This window comes from Ascaphus truei, chromosome 3 (genome assembly GCF_040206685.1).
Source record: "Ascaphus truei isolate aAscTru1 chromosome 3, aAscTru1.hap1, whole genome shotgun sequence".
Lineage (NCBI taxonomy): Eukaryota > Metazoa > Chordata > Amphibia > Anura > Ascaphidae > Ascaphus > Ascaphus truei.
The window spans coordinates 438132872-438150975 of NC_134485.1; the positions used below are offsets into that span (position 1 = coordinate 438132872).

The window sequence follows — 18104 nt, forward strand, 5'->3', positions numbered from 1 at the left end:
CCCCCTCACTGCCCTGTTATACCCTCCATATACACCCCAACACCCTGCTGCCTCCTAACTGCCCTGTTATACCCCTCCCTATACAGCCCAACACCCTGCTGCCCCTTCACTGTCCTGTTATACCCTCCCTATACACCCCAACACCCTGCTCTGCCCTGTTATATCCTCCCTATATACCCCAACACCCTGCTGCCCCCTCACTGCACTGTTATACCCCTCCCTATACACCCCAACACCCTGCTGCCCCCTCACGGTCCTGTTATACCCCTCCCTATACACCCCAACACCCTGCTGCCCCCTCACTGTCCTGTTATACCCCTCCCTATACACCCCAACACCCTGCTGCCCCCTCACTGTCCTGTTATACCCTCCCTATACACCCCAACACCCTGCTGCCCCTTCACTGCCCTGTTATACCCCTCCCTATACACCCTAACATCCCGCTGCCCCCTCACTGCCCTGTTATACCCCTCCCTATACACCCCAACACCCTGCTGTTCCCTCACTGCCCTGTTATACCCCTCCCTATACACCCCAACACCCTGCTGCCCCCTCACTGCCGTTATACCCCTCCCTATACACCCTAACATCCTGCTGCCCCCTCACTGTCCTGTTATACCCCTCCCCATACACCCCAACACCCTGCTGCCCCTTCACTGCCGTTATACCCCTCCCTATACACCCCAACACCCTGCTGCCCCCTCACTGTCCTGTTATACCCCTCCCTATACACCCCAACACCCTGCTGCCCCCTCTTTGCCGTTATACCCCTCCCTATAACCCCAACACCCTGCTGCCCCCTCACTGTCCTGTTATACCCCTCCCTATACACCCCAACACCCTGCTGCCCCCTCACTGCCGTTATACCCCTCCCTATACAGCCCAACACCCTGCTGCCCCTTCACTGCCCTGTTATACCCCTCCCTATACACCCCAACATCCCGCTGCCCCCTCACTGCCCTGTTATACCCCTCCCTATACACCCCAACACCCTGCTGCCCCCTCACTGTCCTGTTATACCCCACTCTATACACCCCAACACCCTGCTGCCCCCGCACTGTCCTGTTATACCCCTCCCTATACACCCCAACACCCTGCTGCCCCCTCACTGCCCTGTTATACCCCTCCCTATACACCCCAACACCCTGCTGCCCCCTCACTGCCCTGTTATACCCCTCCCTATATACCCCAACACCCTGCTGCCCCCTCACTGCCCTGTTATACCCCTCCCTATACACCCCAACACCCTGCTGCCCCATCACTGTCCTGTTATACCCCTCCCTATACACCCCAACACCCTGCTGCCCCCTCACTGTCCTGTTATACCCCTCCCTATACACCCCAACACCCTGCTGCCCCTTCACTGCCCTGTTATACCCCTCCCTATACACCCTAACATCCCGCTGCCCCCTCACTGCCCTGTTATACCCCTCCCTATACACCCCAACACCCTGCTGCCCCCTCACTGTCCTGTTATACCCCACTCTATACACCCCAACACCCTGCTGCCCCCTCACTGTTCTGTTATACCCCTCCCGATACACCCCAACACCCTGCTGCCCCCTCACTGCCGTTATACCCCTCCCTATACACCCCAACACCCTGCTGCCCCTTCACTGCCCTGTTATACCCTCCCTATACACCCCAACACCCTGCTGCCCCCTCACTGCCCTGTTATACCCCTCCCTATATACCCCAACACCCTGCTGCCCCTCACTGCCCTGTTATACCCCTCCCTATACACCCCAACACCCTGCTGCCCCCTCACTGTCCTGTTATACCCCTCCCTATACACCCCAACACCCTGCTGCCCCCTCACTGCCCTGTTATACCCTCCCTATACACCCCAACACCCAACTGCCTCCTCACTGCCCTGTTATACCCTCCCTATACACCCCAACACCCAACTGCCCCCTCACTGTCCTGTTATACCCCTCCCTATACACCCCAACACCCTGCTGCCCCCTCACTGTCCTGTTATACCCCTCCCTATAAACCCTAACACCCTGCTGCCCTGTTATACCCCTCCCTATACACCCCAACACCCTGCTGCCCCCTCACTGTCCTGTTATACCCCTCCCTATACACCCCAACACCCTGCTGCTCCCTCACTGCCCTTTTTTACCCCTCCACATACACCCCAACACCGTTACATACCCTGCCCGCAGTCCCAGGGCGGGTATACACCCTGCTGCCCCGTTACATACCCTGCCCTGTAAAGGCGTAGTTGTTACCCTGCCCGCAGTCCCAGGGCGGGTATACACCCCGCTGCCCCGTTACATACCCTGCCCGCAGTCCCAGGGCGGGTATACACCCCGCTGCCCCGTTACATACCCTGCCCGCAGTCCCAGGGTGGGTATACACCCTGCTGCCCCGTTACACACCCTGCCCGCAGTCTCAGGGTGGGTATACGCCCTGCTGCCCCGTTACATACCCTGCCCGCAGTCCCGTTACTACCCTGCCCTGTAAAGGCGTAGTTGTTACCCTGCCCGCAGTCCCAGGGTGGGTATACGCCCTGCTGCCCCGTTACATACCCTGCCCGCAGTCCCAGGGCGGGTATACACCCCGCTGCCCCGTTACATACCCTGCCCGCAGTCCCAGGGTGGGTATACACCCTGCTGCCCCGTTACACACCCTGCCCGCAGTCTCAGGGTGGGTATACGCCCTGCTGCCCCGTTACATACCCTGCCCGCAGTCCCGTTACTACCCTGCCCTGTAAAGGCGTAGTTGTTACCCTGCCCGCAGTCCCAGGGTGGGTATACACCCCGCTGCCCCGTTACTACCCTGCCCTGTAAAGGCGTAGTTGTTACCCTGCCCGCAGTCCCAGGGCGGGTATACACCCCGCTGCCCCGTTACATACCCTGCCCTGTAAAGGCGTAGTTGTTACCCTGCCCGCAGTCCCAGGGTGGGTATACGCCCTGCTGCCCCGTTACATACCCTGCCCGCAGTCCCAAGGCGGGTATACGCCCTGCTGCCCCGTTACTACCCTGCCCTGTAAAAGTGTAGTTGTTACCCTGCCCGCAGTCCCAGGGTGGGTATACGCCCTGCTGCCCCGTTACATACCCTGCCCGCAGTCCCAAGGCGGGTATACACCCCGCTGCCCCGTTACTACCCTGCCCTGTAAAGGCGTAGTTGTTACCCTGCCCGCAGTCCCAGGGTGGGTATACACCCCGCTGCCCCGTTACATACCCTGCCCTGTAAAGGCGTAGTTGTTACCCTGCCCGCAGTCCCAGGGCGGGTATACACCCCGCTGCCCCGTTACATACCCTGCCCTGTAAAGGCGTAGTTGTTACCCTGCCCGCAGTCCCAGGGTGGGTATACGCCCTGCTGCCCCGTTACATACCCTGCCCGCAGTCCCAAGGCGGGTATACGCCCTGCTGCCCCGTTACTACCCTGCCCTGTAAAGGCGTAGTTGTTACCCTGCCCGCAGTCCCAGGGTGGGTATACACGTTCCCCCGTCTCACCTCTGAGGATATGGATGTAAAATTTCCATCGAAGTGCATGTGTCCGTGGGCTGCGCTGTGATTGGCTGCGGGACCCCAGCCCACGGATCTCTCGTGGCTCTCAGACTGGTTTCCTTGGCTGTAATTGGCCCCTTGGTCGGCATCTTCCCAGTGGTACGGTGGCGTGACTCCCAGTATAGTGATCAGAACGGCTTCCGTGGCCACGTACAGCTGGGAGGGGGAGAGGCATTTACACACGTAAGTGGAGATATACAGATATACGCGCGCGCACACGCACACGCACACGCACACACGCACGATACAGCCGTGTGATGGCAGTAGGAGGTACCGAGTACCACAATAATGTGTGTTATTATATTGCTTATATCATCTGGATGATGTTATACATCGCTGCGTGTTATATCTCTAACGTGTGACATGTTGAAGGGGTCAGTCCCTCCTAGCAGCAAAGTGTACTAATTACAGGGGGTCAGTCCGGGGGGGGGGGAGAAATAAAAACCGGGACACATTGCAAAACAAATGCCAGCACAAGATAATAAATATTATGATATCAGTGGCGGAGTTCAGGGCCGCCGACAGGGGGGTACAGCCGGTATTGCTGTCCCGGGCCACCGACAGGGGGGACGACAGCCGGTACTGCTGTCCCGGGCCCGCCCAGTCAAGGGAACCGACCTCCCTGTTGGCAACACTACAGTTTCCATTCTGTGCAGGCAAGCCGGGCCCTCCCCGTTCCTAGCTGCCGCCCACCTCCCTTCCTTCCTGCAGGCAAGCCGGGCCCTCCCCGTTCCTAGCTGCCGCCCACCTCCCTTCCTTCCTGCAGACAAGCCGGGCCCTCCCCTTTCCTGGCTGCCGCCCACCTCCCTTCCCTCCTGCACGCAAGCCGGGCCTTCCCCTTTCCTGGCTGCCGCCCACCTCCCTTCCCTCCTGCACGCAAGCCGGGCCCTCCCCTTTCCTGGCTGCCGCCCACCTCCCTTCCCTCCTGCACGCAAGCCGGGTCCTCCCCTTTCCTGGCTGCCGCCTCCCTCCCTTACTTCCTGCAGACAAGCAGGCCCTACCCTTTCCTGGCTGCCACCCACCTCCCTTCCCTCCTGCACGCAAGCCGGGCCCTCCCCTTTCCTGGCTGCCGCCCCCCTCCCTTCCTTCCTGCAGACAAGCAGGCCCTCCCCTTTCCTGGCTGCCGCCCCCCTCCCTTCCCTCCTGCAGGCAAGCCGGGCCCTCCCCGTTCCTAGCTGCCGCCCACCTCCCTTCCTTCCTGCAGACAAGCAGGCCCTACCCTTTCCTGGCTGCCACCCACCTCCCTTCCCTCCTGCACGCAAGCCGGGTCCTCCCCTTTCCTGGCTGCCGCCTCCCTCCCTTACTTCCTGCAGACAAGCAGGCCCTCCCCTTTCCTGGCTGCCACCCACCTCCCTTCCCTCCTGCACGCAAGCCGGGCCCTCCCCTTTCCTGGCTGCCGCCTCCCTCCCTTACTTCCTGCAGACAAGCAGGCCCTCCCCTTTCCTGGCTGCCGCCCCCCCTCCCTTCCCTCCTGCAGGCAAGCCGGGCCTTCCCCTTTCCTGGCTGCCGCCCCCCCTCCCTTCCTTCCTGCAGACAAGCAGGCCCACCCCTTTCCTGGCTGCCGCCCCCCCTCCCTTCCTTCCTGCACGCAAGCCGGGCCCTCCCCTTCCCTGGCTGCCGCCCCCCTCCCTTCCTTCCTGCTGACAAGCCGGGCCCTCCCCTTCCTGGCTGCCGCCCCCCCTCCCTTCCCTCCTGCACGCAAGCCGGGCCCTCCCCTTTCCTGGCTGCCGCCCCCCTTCCTTCCCTGATGCAGAGAAGCAGGGCCCTCCCCTATCCTGGCTGCAGCCCCCTCCCTTCCCTCCTGCAGACAAGCAGGGCCCTCCCCTTTCCTGGCTGCCGCCCACCTCCCTTCCCTCCTGCACGCAAGCCGGGCCCTCCCCTTTCGTGGCTGCCGCCCCCCTCCCTTCCCTCCTGCAGACAAGCAGGCCCTCCCCTTTCCTGGCTGCCGCCCACCTCCCTTCCCTCCTGCACGCAAGCCGGGCCCTCCCCTTTCCTGGCTGCCGCCCCCTCCCTTCCCTCCTGCAGACAAGCAGGGCCTTCCCCTTTCCTGGCTGCCGCCCACCTCCCTTCCCTCCTGCACGCAAGCCAGGTCCTCCCCTTTCCTGGCTGCCGCCCACATCCCTTCCTTCCTGCAGGCAAGCCGGGCCCACCCCTTCCCTGGCTGCCGCCCCCCTCCCCCCTCCCCCCTCCCCCCACCCCCTTTCCTGGCTTCCGCCCCCCCTCCCTTCCTGCAGACAAGCAGGGCCCTCCCCGTTCCTGGCTGCCGCCCCCCCTCCCTTCCCTCCTGCAGAGAAGCCAGGTCCTCCCCTTTCCTGGCTGCCGCCCCCCTCCCTTCCTTCCTGCAGGCAAGCCGGGCCCTCCCCTTCCCTGGCTGCCGCCCCCCTCCCCTTCCTTCCTACAGGCAAGCCGGGCCCACCCCTTTCCTGGCTGCCGCCCCCCTCCCCCTCCCCTCTCCCCCTCCCCTCTCCCTTCCTTCCTGCTGACAATCCAGGCCCACCCCTTTCCTGGCTGCCGGCCCCCCTCCCTTCCTTCCTGCAGGCAAGCCGGGCCCCCCCCTTCCCTGGCTGCCGCCTCCCTCCCCTTCCTTCCTGCAGGCAAGCCGGGCCCACCCCTTTCCTGGCTGCCGCCCACCTCCCCTTCCTTCCTGCAGGCAAGCCGGGCCCACCCCTTTCCTGGCTGCCGCCCTCCTCCCCCTCCCCCCTCCCTTCCTGCAGGCAAGCAGGGCCCTCCCCTTTCCTGGCTGCCGCCCCCCCTCCCTTCCTTCCTGCTGACAAGCCAAGCCCACCCCTTTCCTGGCTGCCGCCCCCCCTCCCTTCCCTCCTGCAGACAAGCCGGGCCCTCCCCTTCCCTGGCTGCCGCCCCCTCCCTTCCCTCCTGCAGAGAAGCAGGGCCCTCCCCTTTCCTGGCTGCCGCTCCCCCTCCCTTCCCTCCTGCAGACAAGTCGGGCCCTCCCCTTCCCTGGCTGCCGCCCCCCTCCCTTCCCTCCTGCAGAGAAGCAGGGCCCTCCCCTTTCCTGGCTGCCGCCCCCACTCCCTTCCTTCCTGCAGGCAAGCCGGGCCCTCCCCTTTCCTGGCTGCCGCCTCCCTCCCCCTACCCTCTCCCTTCCTTCCTGCAGGCAAGCCGGGCCTTCCCCTTTCCTGGCTGCCGCCCCCCTCCCTTCCCTCCTGCAGGCAAGCAGGGCCCTCCCCTTTCCTGGCTGCCACCCCCCCTCCCTTCCTTCCTGCTGACAAGCCAGGCCCACCCCTTTCCTGGCTGCCGCCCCCCTCCCTTCCCTCCTGCAGACAAGCCGGGCCCTCCCCTTTCTAGGCTGCCGCCCCCCCTCCCTTCCCTCCTGCAGACAAGCCGGGCCCTCCCCTTCCCTGGCTGCCGCCCCCCTCCCTTCCCTCCTGCAGAGAAGCAGGGCCCTCCCCTTTCCTGGCTGCCGACCCCCCTCCCTTCCCTCCTGCAGGCAAGCAGGGCCCTCCCCTTTCTAGGCTGCCGCCCCCCCTCCCTTCCCTCCTGCAGAGAAGCAGGGCCCTCCCCTATCCTGGCTGCCGCCCCCTCCCTTCCCTCCTGCAGAGAAGCAGGGCCCTCCCCTTTCCTGGCTGCCGCCCACCTCCCTTCCCTCCTGCAGGCAAGCCGGGCCTTCCCCTTTCCTGGCTGCCGCCCCCCTCCCTTCCCTCCTGCAGGCAAGCCGGGCCCTCCCCTTTCCTGGCTGCCGCCCCCCTCCCTTCCCTCCTGCAGGCAAGCCGGGCCCTCCCCTTTCCTGGCTGCCGCCCCCTCCCTTCCCTCCTGCAGACAAGCAGGGCCCTCCCCTATCCTGGCTGCCGCCCCCCCTCCCTTCCCTCCTGCAGACAAGCCAGGCCCTCCCCTTTCCTGGCTGCCGCCCCCCCTCCCTTCCTGCTGACAAGCAGGGCCCTCCCCTTTCCTGGCTGCCGCCCCCCTCCCTTCCCTCCTGCAGAGAAGCAGGGCCCTCCCCTTTCCTGGCTGCCGCCCCCTCCCTTCCCTCCTGCAGACAAGCCGGGCCCTCCCCTTTCCTGGCTGCCGCCCCCCTCCCTTCCCTCCTGCAGAGAAGCAGGGCCCTCCCCTTTCCTGGCTGCCGCCCCCCTCCCTTCCCTCCTGCAGAGAAGCAGGGCCCCCCCTCCCTTCCCTCCTGCAGAGAAGCAGGGCCCTCCCCTTTCCTGGCTGCCGCCCCCCTCCCTTCCCTCCTGCAAAGAAGCAGGGCCCTCCCCTTTCCTGGCTGCCGCCCCCCTCCCTTCCCTCCTGCAGAGAAGCAGGGCCCTCCCCTTTCCTGGCTGCCGCCCCCCCCTCCCATCCCTCCTGCAGACAAGCCGGGCCCTCCCTTTTCCTGGCTGCCGCCCTCCTCCCTTCCCTGGCTGCCGCCCCCCCTCCCTTCCCTGGCTGCCGCCCCCCTCCATTCCCTCCTGCAGAGAAGTATTTATTGCGGACGAATCGACGTTCCGGTGCCAGCTAGGACTTTCGTCAGTCAAGAAATAGGACAAGGAGTCCCTGCCCCGAAGAGCTTACAATCAAAGTGTAGCCGTGGTCCCAAACACCATTGTTACAGTCTTGTCAGTGTTTAAAAACAGTTTGTTTTGGGAAATCCGGTTTTCGAGTCTCAAAAAGTCAGACTGAAGTATGTGTTGAAGGTCAGAGAGGCTATGGCTGTGTGCATATAGGATTGTGTCATCTGCATACAGTATATGTGTATTGAGGCTTCCTTACAAGCTGTGGGGAAGATAATTGATGAACACTGAGAAGAGTAGGGGCCCCAGAACAGAGCCTTGCGGGACACCACAGGTGATATCCAGGGGGTTGGAGTTAGAGCCTGAGATGGACACATGTTGGGATCTTCCTGACAGGTAGGACTGAAACCAGTTTAAAGCATGCTTCCCTATTCCAGAGCTCTGGAGTATGTTGAGCAAGATAGCATGATCAACTCTATCAAAAGCCTTTGCAAAATCTAGGAATACTGCACCAGTGAGTTGTCCCCGTTCCTTTCCACACTGGATTTCATTGCAAACTTTTAGCAGGGTAGTTACGGTGGAGTGTTTGGGGAAATTTGTCTTGTTATAGTAATCTTTAATTGGGAGTGGACACATTTTTCCATGACTTTGGATAGGATTGGGAGAAGTGAGATTGACCTGTAGTTTGAGACAGTGTTTTTGTCCCCACTTTTGAAGATTGGGACAACTCTGGCAGTTTTCCAGGTCTTAGGGATATGGCCTGCAGACAGGATAGAGTTGACTATGGAAGCAATTGGTTTGGCAATGGCTGGGGCACCAAGTCGTAGGAACCTAGATTGTAGTAGGTCAGGTCCACATTGGCTGCTTAGTTTAAATTTGAGGAGCGTGTGTGTAATCTCCTCTTCGGATACTGGGCCAAATTGAAAATTGTGGCAGTGTTGGGAGGGGGTGGGACTATATGGGTACTCCCAAATGTGTTTTGCTAATTAATAAGTTAGTAGCACACCCCACAAAGTAATGATTGAATGCATTTGCAATGTCAGTGGGGTTTGTCAGAGTAATATCCCCCTTAGTGATATTACTTGGTTGTTGGTGGTTAGGAGGCTGGAATATATTGTTGATAACCTTCCGGGTGTAAGCTGGATTTGATGTATTCTGGAGAAGATTGTCAGAGTAACATTGTGCTTTTGCGCTGTAAGGATCAGTCATCCGTGCCCCCCCCCCCCCCCCCCCGGCGCGCTCCCAGCTTACCCAGACACGCGACCGGGTGCCCTGCCTCCGCTATCTCCTGCAGTGCATCTCACAGACCAGCCAACACCAGCGTTCCTTCTAGGAGCGCGCGCGGCTCTCACGCAGCTCTAAACGTTGTCCCCGCCTCCACTCGCGTGCTGACATCACCGCAGCGCTCACCCGCTATGCGTGGCACCGGCGCACTGAAGTTTCCTCACTCCTCTGTGTAATGGGATACACCTGGGCCGTTTCCAGCAGCCAACCACAGTCCAGCTTACTCACGAGTATGCATCTTCCTCATTGGACTATCTTCTCTATATATGCTCAGCCTGCCCTCTGGCACATCGGCTGAGCATAACCTTAGTGTTATGTCCAGTGTTCCTGACCCGCTTGCTTTTGGATTCCGCACCTCTCCCCTCCTGACCCGGCTTACCCACGACGATCCGCACGTCTCCAATCCCGACCGTGGCTAAGTACCCACGACGATCCGCACCGCTCCAATCCCGACCGTGGCTAAGTACCCACGACGATCCGCACCTCTCCCCTCCTGACCCGGCTTACCCACGACGATCCGCACGTCTCCAATCCCGACCGTGGCTAAGTACCCACGACGATCCGCACCTCTCCCCTCCTGACCCGGCTTACCCACGACGATCCGCACGTCTCCAATCCCGACCGTGGCTAAGTACCTGCAACGATCCGTACCGCTCCAATCCAGACCTCGGCAAGTATCTTTGACCACCCTGACTTCTATCCCGGCCCGACTATCTCAACCTATCTACACTCCAGATGCGCCGACGCGGCTATGGGCTGGTGTTTACCTAATCCCCACCTTGGCCTCGCGGTCACGCCTTGTTTGTGGTGAGCACACCGTTACATGCGTGTTGTTTGCCTTGTGCACACGTTCCGCAGGCATCTGTAGTGATTGAGATCCTTGGTAGTGCCAGTTACTTTGTGGCTTTTCCACAAGGTATCCCTGAGCTGGTAGAGTGCTATAAGGTCAGGTGTAACCCATGGAACGTGGGCCCCCCCGTACCCTAATTCTGCGTAGTGGAGCATGGGTATCGCAGAGTTTTAAGAACTCGGATTGGAAATAGTCGAGCGCAGAGTCGGGGTCGGGAATTAAATCGATTCTGTGCCAAGGGCAGTTGGTAAGGTCATCCAGAAACTGTTGTGGGTTAAAGTTTCTAAATGTTCTAGTGAGGAGAACTTTAGGGCTTGAATGGGGCGGTTTAATTTTCCTTACACAGTATACTATTGCCTGGTCACTGAAAATGTCCGGAAGGTGCCAGAGGATTGGATCCTGCCGAGACCAGAGGATTGGATTCTGCCGAGACCAGAGGATTGGATCCTGCCGAGACCAGAGGATTGGATCCTGCCGAGACCAGAGGAGAGGATCCAGTCCCATAGGGAATGGTTGTGATATTTCAGGTTTGTCCGTGTGGGTTGGGAAGTTGCATTGGGTTAAGTGACTTGAGTTGTATCTGGATTTTCTTGTTTTTAGGGTTGAGCCATTGTTGAGATGTTTTTGTGTGGAGTTGTGAGGTCCTCGCACGCCTACTGCGCTCCAATCCCCCCCACCCCCCATGGCGCATGCACAGCGGTGACTTCACCCATCAGGTCCGATATCACAGGCGCCGGGGGGGATTTTAAGATGGTCGTTCTGGATTTTTGTAACTAAAACATACACACAGCTCCAGGTAACACACTCCTCTTCTCCTGGCCCCCAGCCCCTCAGAGACCCTGCGCTCACTATCGTGGAAGTGCCAGGCGGCGGTTACACTCGGTATGGACTGTAATGAAGGTCCCCAAACAGCTGCTGGGGCATATAAATTATCTGCCCCACTCTGTGCCTTATTTTTTCTGCGGGGAGTAATTGGCTCTATTGCCATGAGAGTTAACCCCTCACCACATGAAGCACCGGAGGGTCTCACTGCGGGCGGCTACAGTCAGACTGCGCCCATAGCGAGAGCGCCAACAAAGTGCAGCAGCTCTAAAGGGCCGGCCATAGTGACCGCGGGCGCGATGAAGAGCGACCGCGTGGCACAATTTTGAGCCGACAGAAAAATGTGATATTTGTCGTGGGACGGCCGGGGCACCCGAGCGCTTCAGCCAATGAGGGCGAAGCAGCCTCGTCATGGCCACGCCTCCCCGTCGCGAGCGATTTCCGTTCACAGATCGTTCAGGCGACAGGCGCTTGCCCAATACATACCAGGCCTCACAAACCCACGTACCCCTCAGGCGACCGTTACTGAGCTGCTGCCGCCGACCGTTACTTTGCCCGCCCTACACGCGCACTGTGTGCCCGCCCTACACGCGCCATTTATCGCCCGGCCGCCGCCCTCAGGGCACTAATCACTGACAGTTGAGGGTTATAATTATTTCACCTAAATCCCTCATTTGTAATCAGCTTTGTGTTCCATTCACTTTCCCTCTATCACGATTGATTAGCGAGTGCACACAATTTGGGGCTTCTCTATAGCTGTCCCCCCCCCAGAGCAATGTATTGCAAACAGAATATAAGCGCGAGGAAATCAGGCAGCGGCGTGCAGTAACCAGGTGATTTTATGTATAAATGTAGCGGGTCACTGATCGGGTCGGGCGTAGAAGTTGACCTTCCACTGCTGATAAATATAGAAGTATAGCGGAGGTAAGAGGGGCACACGCGCGCACACACGCACACACGCACACATGCACGCACGCACGTGCGCGCACACACGCGCACACACGCGCACACACGTAGTGAACCAGCCCAGTCACTCCCGTGAAAGGCAAATATGTCATCCTCACAGGAAGACTGCGACTAGACTTCTTACCCCGTGTCTGCAGTAAACCCCGTGTCTCCGGTAAACCCCGTGTCCCCGGTATACCCCGTGTCTCCGGTATACCCCGTGTCTCCGGTATACCCCGTGTCTCCGGTATACCCCGTGTCTCCGGTATACCCCGTGTCTCCGGTATACCCCGTGTCTCCGGTATACCCCGTGTCTGCGGTATACCCCGTGTCTGCGGTATACCCCGTGTCTGCGGTATACCCCGTGTCTGCGGTATACCCCGTGTCTGCGGTATACCCCGTGTCTGCGGTATACCCCGTGTCTGCGGTATACCCCGTGTCTCCGGTATACCCCGTGTCTCCGGTATACCCCGTGTCTCCGGTATACCCCGTGTCTCCGGTATACCCCGTGTCTCCGGTATACCCGGTGTGGAGCCGCTACTGCTCACAAATCACTGGCTTATTCCTCCGGTTGATCTATGAGCAGACATTGTGGGGGGCTGCGGGACCCCCGTGTGCGTCACTACAATCACAGGATATCAAGAGAAAAAGTTTGAGATTGTTTTCCACCAAACCATTCTTATGTACCCCTTCTAGGGGGCTTCTCTGGCTTAGACCCCTGCATTATTCCCCTCCTGCACTCATCGCTCCCCCATTGATCACAGAGGTTGAGCAGGTGGCTCTCTGCTTTCACCTCATTACCTCTATTTTATCCTCGGGGAGACCTGCGCTTCCTTCTCCTGTCTGAAAATACACACAGAGCTTACATGGGAGCGAGCCAGACCTTTTCTTTGTTGATTATCCATCCGTGACCTTGTAAAGATGCTGTCTCAACATGCCTCAGTAGTAGCCTTTTGTCTTGTGCCATCGGCAGCCTTGGTGGGGCTGCCAAGCCGAAGGGTAATGATCTGTGCAGACTCCACCTTGAACGTCCTGGTGTGTATGCAGGAATTGGACCCCTCTGTGATTGAGGATAATCCCGTATTCCCATTATGACCGTCTCGCAGAAGATCCTGGATAATGTTAGGCTAGCATTGCCCGAGTTTCCTTCTGTTCAATGGAATGTGTCTCTTATGGGATAACGCCCAAACTAGTCGATAGCAGCCGGGTTCTATTATCCTGAAAACCTGACCTGTTGGTGACCCCCTGAAGACTGGAGTTGGACACCCCTGGTCTATACGCTCTCTGTACACCAAGCCTCTTTATTTTGGCCTGCAAAAAATGGCCTCCTTCATCCTGTTGGACTGGAGTAGCTTCTTCCTGGGTTGATGGGCTCCATTGTCACGAAGGCCGGATCTTTCCAACTGTATGCCGGACAAAAAGTCCCTCCTTCCCCTCCGTTCTTGGAGTAGGAATGAACTGTCACGTTCTCGCCGCCACTGATGATGCGAGACTGATGGCATCACAATGAGCCTGGGCTATATATGCCGATGCCAGCTTAGTCTCCGACAGGATGCTCACAATAAAGGATACTTTTTATCCCTATCTCTAGAGCCGCTAGTGATCCAGATCCTCAAAGCTCTTGAGACAGAGGCCTTGCTACAGCTGGTTTAACCGCGGTCATTGCAGCCTGCAGGCACTTCCTGTGGACGTTTTCCAGGTTCCTCTGAAAGAGATCACACCGTCATTGGGCACAGAGATTCCCCACTCAGCTGCCTTCCTCACATCTTGGTCTCCACTTCTGCAAAGAGATACACAGGGTGAGAATCTCTTCGCTATGTTTTCTTCTCTGGTTGGATTCCTTCTGCTTGTATAATGTCCCGTTTATCTCCCAGTGTACATGGACAGTTGACCCCTTCCTTTTGGGCCCCAGAAACAGCCTATTTAGTATGTAATTCTTCTTCCTGATCCAGAATCTCCAGCACTTCCCTTATAGATCATTTGTGAGCCCGCACCACGACTTCTACGTTCAGTTCTGGAGACCATATTTGTGGAAGGACGTTAGTAAATTGGAGCTTTTCGCCCCAAACACTCCACCGTAACTACCCTGCTAAAAGTTTGCAATGAAATCCAGTGTGGAATGGAACGGGGACAACTCACTGGTACAGTATTCCTAGATTTTGCAAAGGCTTTTGACACAGTTGATCATGCTATCCTGCTTAACAAACTCCAGAGCTCTGGAATAGGGAAGCATGCTTTAAACTGGTTTCAGTCCTACCTATCAGGAAGATCCCAACATGTGTCCATCTCAGGCTCTAACTCCAACCCCCTGGATATCACCTGTGGCGTCCCGCAAGGCTCTGTTCTGGGGCCCCTACTCTTCTCAGTGTTCATCAATGATCTTCCTACAGCTTGTAAGGAAGCCTCAATACACATGTATGCAGATGACACAATCCTGTATGCACACAGCCATAGCCTCTCTGACCTTCAACACATACTTCAGTCTGACTTTTTGAGACACGAAAACTGGATTTCCCAAAACAAACGGTTTTTAAACACTGACAAGACGGTAACAATGGTATTTGGGACCAAGACTAAATTTGTAAAGCTTCCAGTGACTGAGCTCCTGATTAGAACCAACGCTAACACCACCCTAACCCCTGTCACTAGTTTTAAATACCTGGGCTTATGGTTTGACTCCCACTTAACATTCGGGATGCACATTGATACCTTGTCAACCAAGACCTATGCCAAACTAGGGGTACTTTACAGGAACAAATCCTACCTAAGTCTTCTGGTCAGAAAACGTATCGCACAGCAGATGCCAATGCCAATTATTGACTATGGAGACTTCGTATATGGCTCGGCACCTCAAACCCACCTTAGCAAACTTGACACCCTCTACAATTCAATTTGTCGTTTTGTTCTCCAATGCAACTACAACACACATTACTGCGAAATGCTCAAAGAACTAGATTGGTCATCACTCGAGTCTAGGCGCAAAGTTAACCTTTCCTGTCTTGCCTTTAAATTCTTCATGGGCAAGCTACCCAGCTACGTGAACAAGCTCCTCACCCCTACCACATGCAGCACATATCATCTGAGATCAGACTCCAAAAGACTGTTCATGGTCCCATGGTTCAACAAAGTATCCGGCCGTTCCTCCTTCTCCTTCCGTGCACCCCAAAACTGGAACAACCTACCAGAGACTCTCACATCCACCACCAGTTTAAGTTCTTTCAAATCTAAGGCTGTCTCACATTTTAATCTGGTCTGTAACTGTTTCATACGCCTATAATATATATTATCTGTAACTGTGCATGCAATGTCTTGTATATAATGTATACCCTGTTCATTCACATATGAATAGCACTGTGGCTATTCTGAACACATGGCACATAAAGCTTGGCCCCCTGCAGACGCACTTACCAGAACTCCCTCCTACTGTATCTGTACGTTCTCCCTACCTACCAATTAGACTGTAAGCTCCTCGGAGCAGGGACTCCTCTTCCTTAATGTCTAAAGCACTTATTCCCATGATCTGTTATTTATATTATCTGTTATTTATTGGATTACCACATGTATTACTACTGTGAAGCGCTGTGTACATTAATGGCGCTATATAAATAAAGACATACAATACAATACAACTCTGTGCCCAGGACATACTTGAAAACGAGAGGTAACTCTCAATGTATTACTGCCTGGTAAACTATTTTATAAATAAATAAATAATAATAGCATGTTCTTGTATAATAATAATAATAATAATAATAATAATAATAATAGCATGTTCTTTTATAGCGCTGCTAGTTATACGTAGCGCGTTACAGAGACATTTTGCAGGCACAGGTCCCTGCCCCGTGGAGCTTACAATCTATGCTTTTGGTGCCTGAGGCACAAGGAGATAAAGTGACTGCCCAAGGTCACAAGGAGCCGACACGGGGCATTGAACCAGGCTCCCCTGCTTCACACTCAGTGCCAGTCAGTGTCTGTACTCACTGAGCCGCTCCTTCTCCCAGAATCCCCTGCTTCACACTGAGTGCCAGTCTTTACTCACTGAGCCGCTCCTTCTCCCAGGTTCCCCTGCTTCACACTCAGTGCCAGTCAGTGCATTTACTCACTGAGCCGCTCCTTCTCCCAGACTCCCCTGCTTCACACTCAGTGCCAGTCAGTGCCTTTACTCACTGAGCCGCTCCTTCTCCCAGGTTCCCCTGCTTCACACTCAGTGCCAGTCAGTGTCTTTACTCACTGAGCCGCTCCTTCTCCCAGGTTCCCCTGCTTCACACTCAGTGCCAGTCAGTGTCTTTACTCACTGAGCCGCTCCTTCTCCCAGGTTCCCCTGCTTCACACTCAGTGCCAGTCAAGTGTCTTTACTCACTGAGCCGCTCCTTCTCCCAGAATCCCCTGCTTCACACTCAGTGCCAGTCAGTGTCTGTACTCACTGAGCCGCTCCTTCTCCCAGAATCCCCTGCTTCACACTCAGTGCCAGTCAGTGTCTGTACTCACTGAGCCGCTCCCTCTCCCTATAGAGCATTGTTACGCATACCAAGAGTATGGAGAATGTGGAAGAGGAGAGGGTGGTCCATGGTGTCAAATGGCTCTGTGACCTGGTGTTTACCGTGCAATACATACCATCATATTTATACTGTGGATACAGATTAGAGTGTAAGCATCTTGGAGCAGGGACCTCATTATCTATGGTTTCATTATGTTTTATTCTTGCCCTTACCCCCACATTACACTGCGCTGCAGAAGACGTTGGCACAATACGAATAATAATTACAGGGATCCCCCCCCTTTTCCACCCCAGTCAGCGACCCCCCCCCCTTTTCCACCCCAGTCAGCGACCCCCCCTTTTCCACCCCAGTCAGCGACACCCCCCCTTTTCCACCCCAGTCAGCGACACCCCCCCTTTTCCACCCCAGTCAGTGACACCCCCCCCTTTTCCACCCCAGTCAGCGACCCCCCTCCCTTTTCCACCCCAGTCAGTGACCCCCCACTTTTCCACCCCGGTCAGCGACCCCCCCACTATTTCACCCCGGTCAGCGACCCCCCCACTTTTCTACCCCAGTCAGCGACCCCCCCCCCCCACTTTTCCACCCCGGTCAGCGACCCCCCCCCACTTTTCCACCCCAGTCAGTGACCCCCCCCCTTTTCCACCCCGGTCAGCGACCTCTCACCTGTAGCAGCACGGCCAGTAGGAAGCACAGGTACACCTGGTATATCCCCATCTCTCCCACCAGCTTCAGCGCTTCCTCCACCTCCATGGGAGCAGCGCTCTCTGCCCCGGCCGCTGCAGTCTCATGCAGACTGTCTCCGGCCTCAGATGTCTCTTATCTTACTCCTTCCTGCTCTGTCTCTTACCAGCTGTCTCTCCTAACACTCCCCTCTCTCCTCCCCCAGGTGTCTCTCCTAACACTCCCCTCTCTCCTCCCCCAGGTGTCTCTCCCCTAACACTCCCCTCTCTCCTCCCCCAGGGGTCTCTCCTAACACTCTCCTCCCCCAGGTGTCTCTCTCCTAACACTGATCTCTCTCCTCCCCCAGGTGTCTCTCCTAACACTCCCCTCTCTCCTCCCCCAGGTGTCTCTCCTAACACTCCCCTCTCTCCTCCCCCAGGTGTCTCTCCTAACACTCCCCTCTCTCCTCCCCTCTCTCCTCCCCCAGGTGTCTCTCCTAACACTCCCCTCTCTCCTCCCCAAGGTGTCTCTCCTAACACTCCCCTCTCTCCTCTCCCAGGGGTCTCTCCTAACACTCGTCTCCTACCGGTGTCTCTCTCCTAACACTGATCTCTCTCCTCCCCCAGGTGTCTCTCTTCTAACACTCTCCTCCCCCAGGTGTCGCTCTCCTAACACTCTCCTCCCCCAGGTGTCTCTCTCCTAACACTCTCCTCCCTTTAATCTCACGAGTGTCTGTATACCACCTCTCTCCCCTTTATGTTGCAATATATCTCTCAGTGTCACAATATATCTCAGTGTCACAATATATCTCAGTGTCACAATATATCTGACTTCCTCTCACTTTATCCTTCTCTCTATATACCCATTTCTCTGGCGTAATGTGTGTGTATATAGGGATATATAGGTATCTCTCTGTATATACGGGGGGGGGAATATATATATATATGTGTGTATATATAGTGATATAAAGATATCTCTCTGTATATACGGGGGGAATATATATATATATGTATGTGTGTGTGTGTGTGTGTATATATACTGATATAAAGATGTGTGTGTATATGTGTGTGTATGGGTATAT

General features: G+C 56.9%; 1 protein-coding gene across 1 annotated transcript in view; it reads right to left on the bottom strand.

The window, feature by feature from the left end:
* SLC22A15 (solute carrier family 22 member 15) overlaps nt 1-17489 on the bottom strand; it is a 121686-nt gene extending 104197 nt beyond the window's left edge. The window contains exons 1-2 of the mRNA XM_075593276.1: nt 17027-17489; nt 3465-3674 (exon numbers count right to left, since the gene is read on the bottom strand). Of these exons, the coding sequence (XP_075449391.1) occupies nt 3465-3674; nt 17027-17113 (297 nt within the window). The 5' untranslated portion in view covers nt 17114-17489. The remainder of the gene's footprint in view (nt 1-3464; nt 3675-17026) is intronic.
* Between the last annotated feature and the right edge of the window lie 615 nt (nt 17490-18104).